The sequence below is a fragment of the Lathamus discolor genome, chromosome 1, assembly GCF_037157495.1.
Source record: "Lathamus discolor isolate bLatDis1 chromosome 1, bLatDis1.hap1, whole genome shotgun sequence".
Lineage (NCBI taxonomy): Eukaryota > Metazoa > Chordata > Aves > Psittaciformes > Psittacidae > Lathamus > Lathamus discolor.
Window position 1 is genome coordinate 114,865,104 of NC_088884.1, and position 17,422 is coordinate 114,882,525.

The 17,422-nt window shown below is 43.1% G+C and overlaps 1 protein-coding gene across 1 annotated transcript in view; it reads left to right on the plus strand.

The window, feature by feature from the left end:
- UNC5C (unc-5 netrin receptor C) overlaps positions 1-17,422 on the plus strand; it is a 254,616-nt gene that overhangs the window by 197,896 nt on the left and 39,298 nt on the right. Inside the window, exons 5-7 of the mRNA XM_065691615.1 lie at positions 6,770-6,950; positions 9,080-9,247; positions 10,549-10,713. Of these exons, the coding sequence (XP_065547687.1) occupies positions 6,770-6,950; positions 9,080-9,247; positions 10,549-10,713 (514 nt within the window). The remainder of the gene's footprint in view (positions 1-6,769; positions 6,951-9,079; positions 9,248-10,548; positions 10,714-17,422) is intronic.

Sequence of the window (17,422 nt, forward strand, 5' to 3'; positions counted from 1 at the left end):
TTCAGGTTAGATATAAGGAAGAAGTTCTTTACTGTGAGGGTGGTGAGGCACTGGAATGGGTGCCCAAGGAAGTTGTGAATGCTCCATCCCTGGCAGTGTCCAAGGCCAGGTGGACAGAGCATTGGGTGAGATGGTTTAGTGTGAGGTGTCCCTGCCCAAGGCAGGGGAGTTGGAACTGGATGATCTTATGGTCCTTTCCAACCCTGACTATTCCATGATTCTATGATTGATTCTATGATTAATCCATCAGGTCCTAATTTGGCACCAACTGATTCTTGCTCCCTATAGCCAACAGGCCTTGTAGTACCTGAAGTGTGAGTTCCCTCTGTGAGGGCTTTTCAGAGCCCCCAGACCTTATCAGCACCCTGAGTCACTCAGTGATAGCATTTGCCTTCATCAGTTCTTCTGTCAGTAACTTCAGATGCAGTGCTCGCATTAGGCATGAAGAATCATGATGCTCCCATGTTTTAATGGAGATATTTCCAAAATGCAGTCTGCAGACAGCACATCAGCTGTCACTCAAGCACTGTTTGATCAGGTTTTGCTGAGGAATTTCCATGTGCGTCTAGAGTTGATACTTTTCTTTCATAAAAAAGTGTAACTTGGACAAAATCCTATATGGCATTTGAAACTGGTAGGAGGAGTGATCTGTACAAGAACAGGCACTTTGCAACATTCAGGAAGAAAGGGAAAGAATCTCTCCTCAGGGACTGCAGCCACCCATCAGTATTACAATATCCTGTTCCTTTACTGAATGTAATGATCCTGTAGAGAATATAGTTCTGTGCTGTGAAGAATGGGATTCATCTATCCCTCCAGCTGAAGAACCGCAGACATCACATTGGTAATTCATTTAAAGGTGTTTCCAAACAGGCCCCTCCCCATTACTTCCGGGAGTGGGGAATCCACATGCCCACATGGTGCCAAAAGTGCCAAGTAATACACATGAGCCATGAGATGTTTAGTTCAAGCCCCTTTTTCAGGTGGGAAAGGAAGACCAGCAAGTCCTAGTGGCCACTTGGCAGCCTCCATGGGTTTTGGTTAATAGTGCAATGATCTCTATTTGAATTTGAGACCTATGAAATGAAGCTCTCCATCTGCTGCTACCAGTCCACCTTGGCCTTTGAAGTATATTCTATGAGGCTGAACTTGCCTGTTCTGTATAAAGCAAAGCTGTAATAGGGCCAGAGACATCCAGCAGCTGTACATACGCCCTGTGCAGATTTTAGTACTCAAACAGAAAGCTGGATATATGTGCAATTAAGGAAGTGTTTCCACAGCAGGAACACAAATTCCCCTTATTGGCAGCAGAAGCACAATAAGCAACAACTGAACAAAATGTCATGGTGCTTTCATTTACCATCTCATTCTCAATATGTGTTTTGCAGTCCCTGATAGCTGTAATTTCAGCCTCTTTGGAGACCACCTTGGGTTTTTTTTCCCTTTTTTTTTTTAACCTTAAATGGGTGTGAAATCTATATCAAGCAAGTAATATAGGACAGAGAACAGCATCCTCTTCAGCATGCAGTCACTGGGATGAAAGTGTACATTTGAAACCAAATCCCAAAATCAAATAACAGTCTTCAAAGAGGTACTCGAGTCTCAAGGTACCTGAAATAGCTGCTGGCTAAATAACCTGTATGAAAACTGTTAAAGTTTTCTCAGTCTTACTCAGGCATCTTGTACTGTGCCCAACTCAGTAGTTAACTTCACAAGTGTTTGATTCTTACTGGCATGTGTATGTGTGCCCTTACTATCAATATGGGATGGGGTGCGTCTGTTGTTACAATTCAGGGGAAGCAGGGGAGCTGTGATTCCCCTGTGGCTGTTGGAGGCGATGTGAGCTCAGCAGGAGCTGCGGCAAGCTGAGTAGTGCCACTGTGACCAGTCAGCACGGCTGCAGAGGACCCCAGCAGCAATGCTGGCTCAGTGGGGGACCAGATGGAAAGCGATCCTGCCATGTCAGCCAGACAGGGGGAAGGCATGGGGTGCAATAGTCTCAGCTCCTAATCCTAAATAGTCACACCTCCAGAATCCGAACTTGGCTTTTGTCAATCAATTTAAGTCTCTTACTGCTCCCAGCCATTTGCATCTTACTTCTTCTGGAGAATTGCACCAGAGGGCTTTGCTTGTGTCTAGAGGGTAGAAGACTTGCTGGTTTTGGCAGCTGCTCCCTGCTCTGAAGATGACCATAGGGCAGGTTGGGGTGGAGAAGGGAATGAGAGACCAGGATCCAGAGCTCACACCCTGCTGACTTTCCTCTTGAGATTGTGGAAGTTTAAGGAACAAGTGGTATGAAAAGAAGGGGAGGATCTAGATGAGTTCGTATCCCTTTTTCCATTCTTGCACTTCGTTTGGAACAGATGTGCTTCTGCTCTACCAGTTTCAAAACCATCATTCATATGCAAGTGTGCCAAGAGATTAAAGTGTCTAGTAGTGCTAGTAACTTGGTATGGCTAAATTTGTGTCAACAATTAGCTTCCGTAATAGGTTTTCCTGTGTGTGTAATCGCTTGTGTGATTTATGTTCCCTGTATTCATTTAGTCTGCGCAGAAGCCTGGCCTGTCTTTGCAAGTGTTAGTCTCTGTGTATGCTGCCTTCTTTCAGGCTGCTGCTGTAATCACCCTGCAGCAGCACAGGCCTGGCTGCAGCTCCGAGGTATAGCTGAGGTGGTGATTGCAGGTTTGCTGTTCTTGCTTGATGGTCTTGCTTTTCATGTTGGGTGGCATGTGGCAGGTTCCCTCTGTTAATTAGAACAAATGTGCCAATTATGTTAATGTATCTCCCGATACCAATCAGTGAATAATTAGAGACAACGCATCTGTCTCTCACTGGGGAGTGGGATGACAGAAAAGATGCTACAAGGTGTGTTGCTCTAAATTGCAGCCGCCTTGGATTGTGCACTTCCTCAGCTGGTGGCAGGGGCAGCTCAGTCTCATGGCAGGCTTGCCAGCCATTAGCAGCACTGGACATGCAGACCCAGCACAGCTAGCAGGAGCCGTGTGCCTCGCTGCTCTGCAAATTGCATCCAGAGCACTAAGGAGCTCTGACAGAAAGTTATCTGACTTCAGATGCGCTCCAGCTTCTCAGCATCTGCAGTTGCTGTGATTCAGGGTTTCATTCACCATGCTCACACCTTTACAGAGAGGCCTTCTCTTCCTAGTCAGTTTGCAGACATAAAGCAAAAAATACCTTGTTGAGTGGAAAACTGAAAAAAGAAATGGGGATTTCATGTCTGCTTTGTTCTTGGGACTGGTGTGTAAGAAAAAACAGTTGCATGTTGTTGTAATTTTGCATCCTACATGCCAGTAGTTGCCAATTAAATGATTTCTGTTATAAGGAAAAACTTATGCCCAGGCTTTTTCTACATAGATGCCCAACCATTTATACATTTATTTGTAACAGTTGGAGGGATGTGCCTGATTTAATTGAATAAATAGAGCTGGGTATCTTTTCAAGAATCTCTGTGACTATAGCCAGTAAATACACATCCTCGATATTTAGGCAAAAGCAAACATCTACTGTAGAAATGTCTTCTCCATAGAGTTATAAATGGACCCACGAGGGTGTGATTTGGTATGATCCTGAAGACAGGCATCCTGGTACAGTTTGAACTGCCCTTGGGTATGCTGCTGCCCCTCTAGTCACTTGGCCAGACGGGTGCAGATCTCTGACACAGACGTGCCTGGTGCCTCACCTGCCAGCTTTGTTGTGAGCATGGTGGTTTTCCCAGGGCGCCAGTCACTGTTATTCAGGCAGCAGAATTAAAGTCAGGATAAGTTTCAGCATTGACTGGATTAACAGCCTACTTCAAGTGAGGGGGCTGTGCCTTGGGGAATGACATGGCATCAAAAGAGATCATTGCTTTTAACTTCTGTAATAACAGTTTGCATACTTGTCATTCATAAATCACACTGTCTCCTTCTGCATTGTTCTCTTCTCTTTTGTATTTGATGTCTGATCTCTTCCTACTTACATGACAGAACAACCCTGCTCCCACCTATTCTGGCTACCTCAAAAAATAAACCTGAAGTTTGGAGGTGCTGAGCACTGTGGCCACCTGCACCAGAAGAAAAAAAGACGCTCTTTTTTGTGTTGCTCTGTTGATGGCTAAAACGTGTATGACAGGAGAATCCTGCCTCTTGTCAAATCATCCATCAGTTCCTCCCTTCAGATTTGATGACGTTATCATTTGCAACATGAACAGACTCGTGATGTCATAAAAACCTGGATGCCAGAAGAAGATTGAAGTAGATCTATTTGAGAGGTATCTTGTAAAAGAGATGGGGTTTAGACAAGCACACAAGGTACTGATGTACTAGCAAAACAGGATTTTCAGAAAATAAGACATCCTGTTGTTCTGCAAGCTTAATGTTTTGTTGTTAGCAATTTCAGTGAGCCAGTAGGTGAAAAAGGTCTTTTTCCTAAGAGATTTGGTGAACAGCCAAAGGCAGTATGCTGAATTATACAAAATATCTTAGGTTTTTTTCTGATATTGGCAACTGCTGTTTTCATATCATCTTCAGTGTTTTTGCAGGGATGACAGGGAATTTAATGTTCATAGCTTTAATTTTGCCTAATCAGCTGAGACCCAGACTGAACATGCATGTATTTGGTTTTGTGGAGAGAGAAAGTGTACTGGAAAAAGACAACCTTATCCTTGAGCATGCAGCCTTGCATAGTGCTGAGGGATCCTAGAGTATATGCTTGGATGGGCATACCAAAAACATTTTGGGCTGAGCCTTAGACCACGTAGACAGTAGTCCTGCCCTCACTGATGTCCTGATATTCTCTGTGTGCAGAGCACAAGAAAAGCACTGGTGGATTTGGATGGCTAACATACACAGCTGTGGCAGTGCACATAGCATCTTTTAGACTCCTGACACAAGTCTGTATTCCATCCAAGATCTAAATAATAGTATTAAAACCCAAGAAAGACATTTTGGTTGTGTGAGAGGCACAGGTTAAGTTACAGCTTACCACTGGTGGGGAGGTAAGCTCCTGTCTTGTTTTTCAGTCTGGGATGCATGCAGACTTGACTTGCAGGTGAAGGAGCTAGATATTGCCATTGACAAAACAGTAATCTGTCTTGATTATATTTGATACCTATTAGGATTCAAGAAAGAAGGAAGGATAATTTTAGTCATCCTGCCAGGCTATTGACTAAGCTTGTATTTTCCATGGTAAAACATGTCTGTACAAGCAGAGACACAGCCTCCAAAGTTTTGTCTTTTTTCTTCTTTACCTGTTCCTTGAGACACACATATCCATTTCTACTGTGCCTTTTGCACCACTGATTTTAATCTATACAGTATCAATAGTTGTGAGGCTACCACATACTGCAGTGATCTGCTCTGGGAGAGGAGGGTTTAAATCAAGCCTTCCTCAGGCCAGTGGCTTTACATTCACTAGGATATGCATCTTTGGAAGCAGCTCACACCTGATGCTCATCCACCCAAATTGGGTTAGGGGAGCTAGAGCTGCTTAAAGTAGGGCTAAAGATGAGTGATAGGCAATCTGAACCCAAGCCCACATCTGTCAGTGCCTGTCTTGCGACATTGGACTGGGATGAATTTACCCACTGTGTTTAACACCAGGAGAGGCTCTTGGTTTTTTCTCCACGACTTGGGGTGGTCTGTATGTCTATCTTAGGTGGAGAGCAGGTTCCCTGTTGGTTTTGGGGTATGTCAATGCTTGTGCAGTTCCTCAAACGCCTTTGGTAGAGATGGGTTTTGTTAGAGCAGGTCTTGGCAGTTAGCACTTCGTGGGTCCAGAGGGTTGATTGTGTTTATGTTTTTCTTCCTTTAATTAAATCCTGGGCACAAGCTGAAGTGATCCAGTGACACAGAGGCCCAGCTTTGATCCATCCAGGGCCCCAGTCCTGTCTTTCAGAGTACACTCGGTGCAAATGAAAACAAGCTACTAGAGTTGCAGCCAAGTTATATTAGAGTGGCTTGCAGCAGTCAGCTGGGATTTAATAGGCTGTTTCTTTAGGAAGGCAATAAAGAGAACATTGTCTAGATTCAAAATCACATATGAAAATATTTTTCTGTGTAACCAAGGAAATTACGCTTTATTAAAACAAAATATAGCTTACATCAAGAAAAGGGAAAAAATAAGCACTGATGCAGTCTGTGATTCCCCTTTTCCTTGGTAACTGTCTCTATTTTGTTTAGTCCTGATTGCAGCAAAACAATGACATGCATGTACATGTGAATTTAAAAACATTAGTGTGTTTGTGATTTACTGTGTTACTTAGGTGTTGTTGTGACCTACTGCAGTATAGGGCCTTATCGTGTTAGACCAGGGCAGGTACGTGCAAGGTTACTGCATTATTAACTGCCAGATTAGACAAATCGTACAAAAGAATGGGTGAGCTCTCTGCTGGTTTAGCGTTTCTGATGTTGTAAGGGAATTTTCTTGTAGATACAGTCCTACGATACCTCCCCCTCCTTATCCCTAGCCTCAGACTCTGAAAGCATAGATCAGCTATTTGTCTGCACAGTAGCTGGCAGCCTTTGAAAATGCACTGATATTTTCAAGACAAGGCGAGACAGCTGTTGTGCTGATGGTGCATGAAGGGTGTTCTCCAACATTTCTGCTGTGGTGTTTTATTTCAGTTCTAAGTGTGCATCAGGTGAGTCCTTCGTGTTGTGCCTTGACTCTTAGTGCTTTCTGGGCTGAGAAGTGTAATCACAGATACTGTGGCCTTTGCAATGTGACCTGGTAGTGACTCAGTGCCTCCACTCTGGTCCTTTGAAACCCCAAGGTGGAATGGCTGAAGAATGAAGAGGTGATTGATCCTGTGGAAGACCGAAATTTTTACATCACCATTGATCACAACCTGATCATCAAGCAAGCCCGGCTTTCTGACACCGCCAATTACACTTGCGTTGCCAAAAACATTGTGGCCAAAAGGAAAAGCACCACAGCGACTGTGATTGTCTATGGTAAGTGATGCCTTGTCCCACTGCACGTGGGTGGACGTGCACTGAAAGCCAGAGGTGGGGAAGGAAGGGGATGCAGAATGCCTGTGTGCAATTCCTACTGTGGTCAGTGTTCAGCCTGTGCTGCCTGTTGACTTGCACCCATATGCAGGGACTGCAGTCAGGGTTTATTACTGAAAACATGCAGAAGTGCCTAATGGTTTGGCTTATTGGTGACAGACAGGGGCATTAAAGGAGGAGCAGACATCTACACAAACAGACAGTGCCACACTGAAGAGAAGGCACTTGCTCCCCTTGCCATAACACAACACATATCAGATGGAAGCAGCAAGGAGCCATTAGGGCATTTCTTCCAGCATGAGCGTCCAAGGCATTGCTTTCTGCCAACACATTTCATTTTCTTAGTGATGCTTTTCATAAATAGGAGTAAAACTGAAAGGAATTTTGCCCCCGCATCAGAGTATGTTTTGGTACTAGACACCAAAAATAAGTTTAGTTAATGAGATATAAGTAGATGGAAGATTCTGGTGAGCTCTGACACTCTTACCAACATTTGAAAGCACAAAATAGCAAAATAGTCTGGGACTACAGCTTATAGGCTGCAGTCAACACAACCTAGCTTAAAATTAAACATCATGGGAATAGAAAGCATGGGATAACATTATTCTGTGTCTGCATCCGTGGTCAGGGTATAATACTGAGGCTGACCATACTTTGGCTGTGGAGGGGCTGGATGAGATGCTCTTCTGGGGACTCTTCCAGCCTGCATTTCACTGCAGCTCTGCCCTACTAGTCCAACAGACTTTGCCCCTGCAGAGTTACTGCCCCAGTGCATCCCAGGCAGGGGTATCCACCAAAACAAAACCCTGCTCCAATGATGTGCCAGCTGACTGTCCTGGTGTTCTTTACAATCAGCTTAATTATAGGATAGACAAGTAGGAAAAAAAATCCCTATGATTATCCCTAATATTCATTTCATATTCAGGGTAGCAGTTAGACTTAATTGTAAGCAGTTGCTTCCCTGAAGTTACAATGAGGGCCTTTTAGCTCAGTTTTTATAGAAAACTGACTGAATTGAGTTGATTAGCAGTGTTTGTGATATTGAGGGGTGGACCATGCAAGGGCGCTGTGTTTTGTAACTGCAATGAATGCAGAAGATGTAGGCAACTCTTCCTCATACATATACAGCATGTTTTTCAACAGTGCTGTCAAGAGACATGTGCAGGGGTGCAGCCATATTTATGGGTTTTGCTACCAGAAGTGCCTGAGGGTTGTGTTATATCACAAACATTTGGGTTTAGGGAAAGCAGTTAATATGTTATCCATACCCTGGCGATGACATTATTACATAGAGCAGCACAGCTCCTTCTTCATCTGTCTATCCCAGAAACTGAGGTAGATGAAAAAGGGAGTCAGCACAAATGTATTCCCAGATACATATCTTCCCAAAGAGGTGCATATCTTCCCAAAGTCCAATAACGAAAATGCCTTTAGTGTGAGATCATTCTGATCAGCTTAAATATCTGTTATGGAAGTGCTGTCACATCCACATGCAGCAGCTGTGTCCACAGAGGGGTGAGTGAAGTTGTCCTTGCATCCTGAAATTCCCTTTTGGAAAGAAAGGAAAAAAAAATTTATCTATTTCTAATCAAAGCACAGGGGTCTTTCAGCATGCATAGATGATGGGTACATCCAAGAACAATCTGGAGTGCATGATACCTCCATTTGGAAAATGGTGCAGCTTTCACAGCACAGGTTTCTGGCTAGCTGAGCTGTGAGTGCTCTCTGAACCTGCAGGGATTCTGGCTGTACACGTGCTACCAGGTGCTTAATGCTTGGTCAGTTTGGTTTTCAGGAGACAGCAGGTCATCCGCCAGCCCTAGTAGTCATCAAATGGTGTTTGTTTTTCATTTAGCATCAGCATTTCTTCAACTGTACAATGACTTCTGGCATGTTGTGCATTTGATACGTTGGAGACATGGGTTTGTGTCACTTCAGGGTTGCTTCTCATGCTCTTCCCAGCCATCACTTGTGACTGCTGTTGGAGGCAGCGTGACACAGAGCCAAAGATACCTTTGGGCTGACAGGATGGCTTTCTTATGTGATCACACTCTTTCTGTCTTGCTTTTCAGTCAATGGAGGCTGGTCTACCTGGACTGAGTGGTCAGTGTGTAACAGCCGATGCGGGAGAGGCTTTCAGAAGCGTACAAGGACCTGCACCAATCCTGCCCCACTCAATGGTGGTGCCTTCTGCGAGGGACAGAGTGTTCAGAAAATAGCTTGCACCACTCTCTGCCCAGGTTCAGTATGAAGAGTACACAGCCTAGATGATTAGTTTGCCTGTCACCAGTCATTTGAGGAGAACACTATTAGTTACAAAAGCCTCCTTCTCTTTATTAATAAATCCAACATTTCAATGAACGAATATGAAAGTGTATTATGTAAGTAGATAAAATAGCAAGCACATTAGGTCAAGCAGCAAGGGATTCAGCCCTGCTTTTGCATGCAGCTTGCACTGGTGTCTCAGCCCTGGTAATTCAGGGGATTTGGGGAACATTCAGAGCTTCAAATTGTAGGAGATAAAGGTTGAAAGCTCTGGAAGAGGACTGGAATTTGAATATAGAAAGTAACTGTGATGTAAATACATTTGCAATGTCCAGTCCAGCTGTCACAGCAAGTGAAGCATCTGGGGCATGGATGTTAAATGTGAGGCACATGCTTACCTGAGTTCTCATGCAGAAGCTTTTATACTGGCAATAGATGTGTATCCATACCTTTAAAAGGTATTTAAATTTCTGAAAAATGTGAAATTGCTTTAGGGCATGCAAGGTACTTGTTAGCTCTTCAGTGGCAAAGTTCTGCCATCTGTCCTATTGTCCGATGCTTTCCTACCTCTGCAGTCCCACTCAGATCAATGGCAGTTGAGGCAGTCCAGCTTGTGAAGCTTAGCCATCCAACTCTGGGTCTTAGTGGTGGGTGGAACTTGAAGAGCTGAAATATAATCTCTGTTCACTATTCCAGGTGACCGACTGGAACAATTTCATAGATTATTCTTACGATGTTCAGTTTCATGCTTTTGAAAATCATTTGTGGGATTTTAAAAGGCACTAAACCCATTCCTGATATGGCTCATGTGAAATAGATCAGTGCCTCTAGGTATTTCGCTTAATAGAAAATATGAAACATTACTTATCTTCCTACTAAAGAAGAATTTCTGGCTAAGTTTAACTTTAACCTCTGTGTTGAGAAATGCAAAAAAAAAAAAAAACCTTAAAATGAGAGATTCTCAACTTGTTGCTTATTTTCTAACGCACTTTGAGCACAGATAAACTGCTGACAAGTTTATAAAAAAGGGAGGAAAGAGCAGAAATGAGGCTGGGGCAGAGAGAAAGGAGAGAGAGAGTGAACATGCATTTATGGGCCAGAAACAGAACTTTAAGAAGAGCAGACTGACTCTTTTTAAGAAGAGCAGACTGACGATCCTTCTGCCTTGCAGGGAATGGCCAGTGGTTGCAGGCTTGCTTGTGCTGATACATGTGTTGTTCATGCTTGGTCTCACTTTATGTACCCCCTAACAAGTCATGTCACTTCCTTTTTGCAGTGGATGGCAAGTGGACATCATGGAGCAAGTGGTCTACCTGTGGCACAGAGTGCACCCACTGGCGCCGGAGGGAGTGCACAGCCCCAGCACCCAAGAATGGGGGGAAAGACTGTGAGGGGCTGGTACTACAGTCCAAGAACTGCACCAACGGGCTCTGCATGCAGGGTAAGTGCTGCTGTGATGCCTCTGGGGTCTGGGGTGTATGCAGCCAAAGAAAAATCCTGCAATAGCTACAGGTCAGCATCAGTGACCTGAAGTCACAGAACCATTTGTAGAATGGAGAAATTAGTTAATCCAGTTCTCATCAGGCTGGACACCCCATTCTTCTTCCCTGAAGATGAATGTAATACTCTCTGAGGTTTATGATGTTGAGCCATGAAGAATTAGAAAGGCTTGTAACAGAGTCCTAACCTCCCTGCCCTCCCCATCAAAGATCCCTCCTCTCTAATACTAGCTCAGCATCTGTCCAGGGAAGATTGGCAGTGAATCTTACAGCAACGCAAGTTAAAAGTAAAGGACGTGGGGCAAAGCCAGCATTTTCAAAAGAGTAAATGTGGCAAAACAGGTCAGCGTGTGCCTTCTTGCTGTCAGGAATGGTGGGTGCATTTACTTCTACAATAATAGTTATGCCCCTTATTAAATTTCAGGTGCCCTGTAGTAGAAAGAGGTACCCTGTATCTGTGCAGTGCCTGTGCAAACTTTAAATATAGTTATCAGCATGCTGGAGCCTCATGGAGATGATCTCTAGCATTGAAATCTATTCTGCCTGCCCTTGTTCACGCCATGGTCCTGTTTTTGTGGCTGATAAGAGCAAGAAGTAAAGCAAAGCAGGCTTCACTGGGATTCTGACATATGCTGATGAATAATTAGTCTTCTCTGCACCCCATCCCTTCTCAAAAATGAGGTTTTCTGTGTTCTGCTGGTGCATTGAATCTTCCTTTCACATTTTGTTAGCACAATAAGCTGGGTCAAATTCCTCCTATAAACCTCCCTACTGTTGCTACATCCTGTCTCTCAGCAGTACTTCTCTGATGAGCCTCAGCTCTCTGTTGCCCCAGGAGTTGTGGCTGAAACTATCAGGTATCTCTTTGTCCTGGGCATAAAATTCTTTGAGTTCTGTCTTGAAAAAGTAGTCAGGAATTTTTATTCTCTGAAGAAGGTTACTCTTGACTGAAATATTCACAATGACAGAAAAGCAACACTACCAGTTAATAAATAGGCCTACTTCTTGAATTAGTGCCATGTAGGTGGCTACTGTGCTGGCAGCAATCTCTGAGCTACACTATGGCACAGCATGGTCTTTTCTCCGAGGTATTTACAAAAAGGGTTTCTTCAGTGTGGCTCACACAAACACTTTTGTTACATCAAAAACTATTAGTCAATGTCAGGAGCCTATAAAGCTATAATTCCTCAAAACGTTTGTTTTTGTGGGGAGCACAGAAAGGTGAGATTCAGAGCTCTACCCTTTTTCTTTTCTAAAGATAGGAAAAAACAATTCATCCACATCTTAGTGTATAACACCTTGGTGACTTTTTTCATGGGGAAGCTAACGTACCCCTAACTCCCGCAGTGTGAATAAGTCATTATGGTAAATTAGGAAGAAAAGATACATTTCCTCATCAGAAGAGCTCTTCACTATCAGACTATATTTAGACAGGTGTATGTCATCTTTGTGTATGTGCATAAGGAGAGCCATTTAAGCAGAAATCCTGTGGAAAAGTAGATATAATGGTACAATAGAATAAAAGCCCTGTAGGGATCTCATTTATCTGTCGATGGTATATTGCATTTTATTTGTGAAAGTAGATGCTGAGTATAAAGCAGAGGTCTTTAGCAAGAGAGCGGGTGAGGCTGTTGTGAATCCTATGCTGCTTCATATATATGTATATATAAAATGCTAATAAAAATATACAGTCACATATTGACCTCCTTGGCTCCAGGGGCTGTGATAATCCTTCAGTGCTGGAATTTAACAGCAGTGTTTTAATGGTGTCTTTATACTTGTGGGGTTTCATATACCTCTAAAACTTACAGTCCTGCTCCCTGATCCATCACTGCTAAGATTGATTTGCTGTACTTGGTGGCAGCGTGCCTGCTGCTCGCTCTATTCCTCCCTCTCTTTTTCTTTATTACCCCTTCTCAGTTTATGCAAAACCAGTCCGAACACTTACATTTTTGCCAGTGTGGATCTAGAGTCATGGAAAATCTGCCGCTAGAATCTGCTGAGGTAGAAAGAAACACAAGACTCCTTTCATTCCTAAAACACCATGCCTCTTTCCACATTATCTGAGGCTAGTGGGGACCAGATTAGAACTGGCATTTGTCCTAGCCTAGAGACCTGTGGATCCACAGCAGAGTTTTTTCCATTGCCTTTATGCCGGTGGGTCTGGTATGGCACAGGTGGCATGGAGGAAGCTGCAGCCACCTTTCCTCTGTAGCCATAGTCCTCTGGGAGCTGCTTTGGCCAGCTGCTTACCTACGCCGTAGCCAGATCCTGCTCCTAGGTGCCCTAGTGCTTCTTCCTTAGTGTCTGTCTCTAGTGAGAGCTTGAAGGTTGACTTTAGCACCGTGGGTGTAGTTGAGGTTAAAGAATTAGGAGACAGACCCACTTACAAGGAGTCACTAGGCTGTGGCTTTAACAAAACCTCACTTGTAAATATATATATCTCTGTATAGCTGTACATAAAAGATATCCTGGAAAATGTTGGATTGAATGAGTCTAATTTACAAGCCCTTTCTCTTCCAGTCTATTATTCACTTCAGTAGCATCAGCTGGATAAATCAATAAGCTCTTTCATCAGACTGCCCTGCTCCAGCGAAGAGCAGCAGTCTGCACCACTATCGATTTCTGTGGGGATAAAAACTGTGGAGCTCTCTCCATCCCTTGTAATTACAGTATTTTACACCCAAAGCTGTAGTTTGTGCTTACCACTAACTGGCATTTCTCGTGCAACTCTGCTGTCGCATTTATTCAGACTAATGATCTTGCTAGTACACACATACACTCTCTTATCCAGTAGTTAGTATTTTTCTGTTAACATTAAAGGATGAGCAGTCATTAAACTAGAGAGCCTGCAGAGACAGCAGGCTGAATTGAGGAGGAAAAGCAGCTGTAGTGAAGATTCAGGACTGTCGTTGCTATTTCAAGTTTCCAAATACACAATATTGCCCAGCAGGTCCCATTGTAACAATTTCATAATTCCCATAATAGCATATATGATCTTTTGGAACAAAAATGTAGGTTTAAGAAGAATTGGCTGGTTACCACCCACGCTTCTTGCATTATTACCTCCATAGTTGCATTATTTCCCATTTGAAGTATGAGTACTGAGTGGTAAATACTTCAGAGCAAGGAACAACACTTCTAAAGGCAGGCACTGCATCTCACAGGGGATTACTATAAATTGAAACACCGCAATTAGCTCCCCACTCATCCTGCCTAATGACTTTGGTGGGTGTTCTGTGTGGGGACCAAAAAAGCAAAGCACTCCACTGCTGGCTCAAACTTCTGCACAAGCAGTTCCCTTCACTAGATCAGAAATATGTTCAAAGCAATATACAAAGGGAAGTGTTTTTTATTTTTGCTGGGACCAGTCTGGAATGCCTGTGAGATCATGTGTGTGGTACCAAACACATGCTAAACTCTCTGGTGGGCCAAATTCTGGTTTGCATTATGTGTAAAATGGTGTTGGTAATGCAGAAGAGGTCGACAATCTGTGAAGAGCGTTAGCTGTGTTGCATGGTTACGCTGAAGGCTTATTACATGAGTTGTGATGTGCAGCTGTCACAATCAGAGCATGTCACCTGTGTCCTTTCAGTTGAGGATCTGAAGTGACAGTGCTCAGGTTGGTATTGTCCCTGACCTGAATAAATAAGTACCTAAAGTGTGTAGGCACGAGGCTGGTGCCTGTGCATGCTGGTAAAGCTGTTGGTCTTTTCTGAAATCATGTTAGGGTTGGCACTAACACAGTCAGAAGGAGACAGCTACTGTCCCTTCTTCAGCTCAATCTTGGCTTTAGTAGATCATTGTGATAGAAGTGATAAATGCTCCATCCCTGGCAGTGTTCAAGGCCAGGTTGAATGGAGTCTTGGGTGACATGGTCTAGTGTGAGGTCTCCCTGCCCAAGGCAGGGGGGTGGGAACTAGATGATCTTAAGGTCTTTTCCAACCCTAACTATTCTATGATTCTATGATTGTGGCTTTTCATAAAAGGCTGTCTAAGTTGTGTTTTCAATTTTTTCCAAAACAAAGGGCTAGCTATCTTACAATGGTAAGGTAGTACTGAAGTGCATGTTGTCACTTGAGGGCTGTGGACTATATGGTTACATAAAGGGTACTGTTGCTCTGTGTAGTAAAACCTGTTTACTTTATACAGTCTCACAATATGGAATAGAAAGCCAATAGGTCCAAAATCAGGTTTCTACTTGTGAATCATTGCCAAGTGTCATCACATCCAGCATGGACTTTTCCTTTGTTGCTTTGGATTTAAATAAATAAATGTGAAAAAACTGAGACGTGCTACTATCACTTAAAGGCTCAAAACATCTTTGCCCATTATTAGAGATAGCACTCTGGGCTCACTCTGGGGTCACTTTGGTTCTCTCCCTGAGCATAGCTTAACTCCTTGAACATTCAAATAGAAGATACACCACTTGAGGAAAAGGCATCTATACTATGGTGAAGTTGTTATTATCAGACTAGTAATTCCATTCCTTATTAAAAAAAAAAAAGGCTGTTTTCTAATCAAGAGTGAGTTGATGTGAAATAATGACAGCAAATTATATTTTCTGAGCACTTCGAGATCCTCATCTGAAAGGCAGTATGATGTTCATAAGTTTCACATTTACAATGATAGCACCTAAGCAAGTGAAGAAGATGCTATTTGTCCTGCTTGTGCATGAAATGGTTAACTGCTGCCCTTTTCCAGTCTCATGCCTGTTTATACACAGGTCTTGAGTAGAAAGTAAGCTTAATCTGATACTAGCATCTCTTCCTTCCCAAAACATACATATTCCGCACATGCCCTACTTGGTTAACGTGACATGCCAGAACCTCTGATGGAAAAAGCATTCATTTCCCTTTTTGGCTTGTTTTGAAAGCAGGTATTCAGGAAAGAATTACAGGGCAGAGCAGTTTGATGAGGACCCCTGTTCCTCCAGAGCAGATTAGTGTGCAAAGAACAGGGGAATGTTTCCAGACTCCAGGAGGCAAGCAAAGCTCTCTCAAGGGAGACTGCAACAGAAGCCTGTGTGTGCAAAGGGATTAAATACAACCTTTTATTAAGAGCATGTGGGTCAGTAGAGAACTTCTAATACATTCAGTCTGTTGGCACAATGATAATACCACCTGGCCTGTTTCGCTGAGTCATTGCAGGGGGTGGTTCCTTCACTTGGAGAAGGTACCTCAACTGTTCCTAGAGGAAGTTTGCTCTAATTTTGTTACTTCATTTGAGAGATGTATTACTCTGTTTTCAACCCAACTACTAGGTAATGGCGTGGCAGCTGGGGGGGGTTGTGCACACATCTCAGAGTAATAACTCATCTTTGTTTTTATCGTAGTGACATGAAAAATCCCCAGCTGAGAAGTGTCCACACCCTGGGAGGGCCTCTGCAACTGAGAGCTCTTGTCTAGAAAACCTACTGCTAGAAGCAGATAAAAGCATTGAGAGAAAATAGAAGTACAGATCCACAAGCAGAACCCAGGACACTGAAATTGCTGTGTCTTGCCCCAGTCAGTTCAGAAAGAGCCACCTCCACATTAATTCTAATGAAAGACAAGTACTTCAGGATCTCTAGGCTGTTTTCAATCAACTAATTACAGAATATCCTAGCCTGCAGAGAGGAGAAGAACCCAAACCTTGTCCATCTATAACTTCCATTCCTCTTAATTCCCTTGTGTTTTTCTTTTATTCTTTCCTTATTCCTCTGCACATTAAAAACCCCGAAGAGTTACTTGGATAGATGAAAGGAAAATTGAAATCTTACAATAAAGTCTAACTGATACGTTAACTTCATTGTAGGGAAAAAAAAATTCAAACCAAAATCCCCAAACAACATACAGTGAAAATAATGTTTATATTTTCCTTATGATGTACAAAGGTGGTTATATTTTGTGATTTTTGCTTTCCTGCCAGGGTGTCAGACAAAGCAGGTTACATGAGCAGCCCAAGGCTCATCAGGCAGTCAAGTGACAGGTTCAAGAGCAAAACTCAGCACCCTCTATTTCTAAATCTGTGTTCTACACAAAGGACTAACAAAAACATTGCCAGCACCCTTAAATAAAAAAATCATGTTGAGGAAGGAAGTTTCTGTAGTCTGAGCAAAGAACATTGAGCTCATAGGGTTATTCTGGAGTCCCTGGGACTTTTGAGGTTATCAGCCAGGGAATCTGTGAGCTTACAGATGTACCAAAGATTTTGTTACCTGTCATTGAACATCCAGATAGAGAACTTATGCTTTCCATGAGGCTTTTTTTCCAGCATTTCTAACAGTTCCAGTCCCTTCTTCTAGTTCCTCTTTCAGCTTGTCCCTTTGTTTATCTAGCTGTTTGCCGTGTGTTCTCTCTTCAGTGCTGCCCCACGTTGTTACTCCAGCCCTCTCTATGACCTGTTTGCTCTTATCCCACTATAACTTCAAAACAGGACAAACCCCAGGAAGTCTACCTAACATTCACTCATTGCAAACATGGAATTTGCAGATATAAAATCTAGCAAATTGCAATGCTAGATATGTGTTTGTTTTTGCTGTCAAACATGCATAACAAACCCAGTGTTAAACTTCTCTGCTTCTAGGATACTAAAGACTGACGAAAGATTTAGCCAAAAGGTCAAAGTCCCTACCTGTAAAAGATAGCATAATGTCAAAATTGCCTGTTC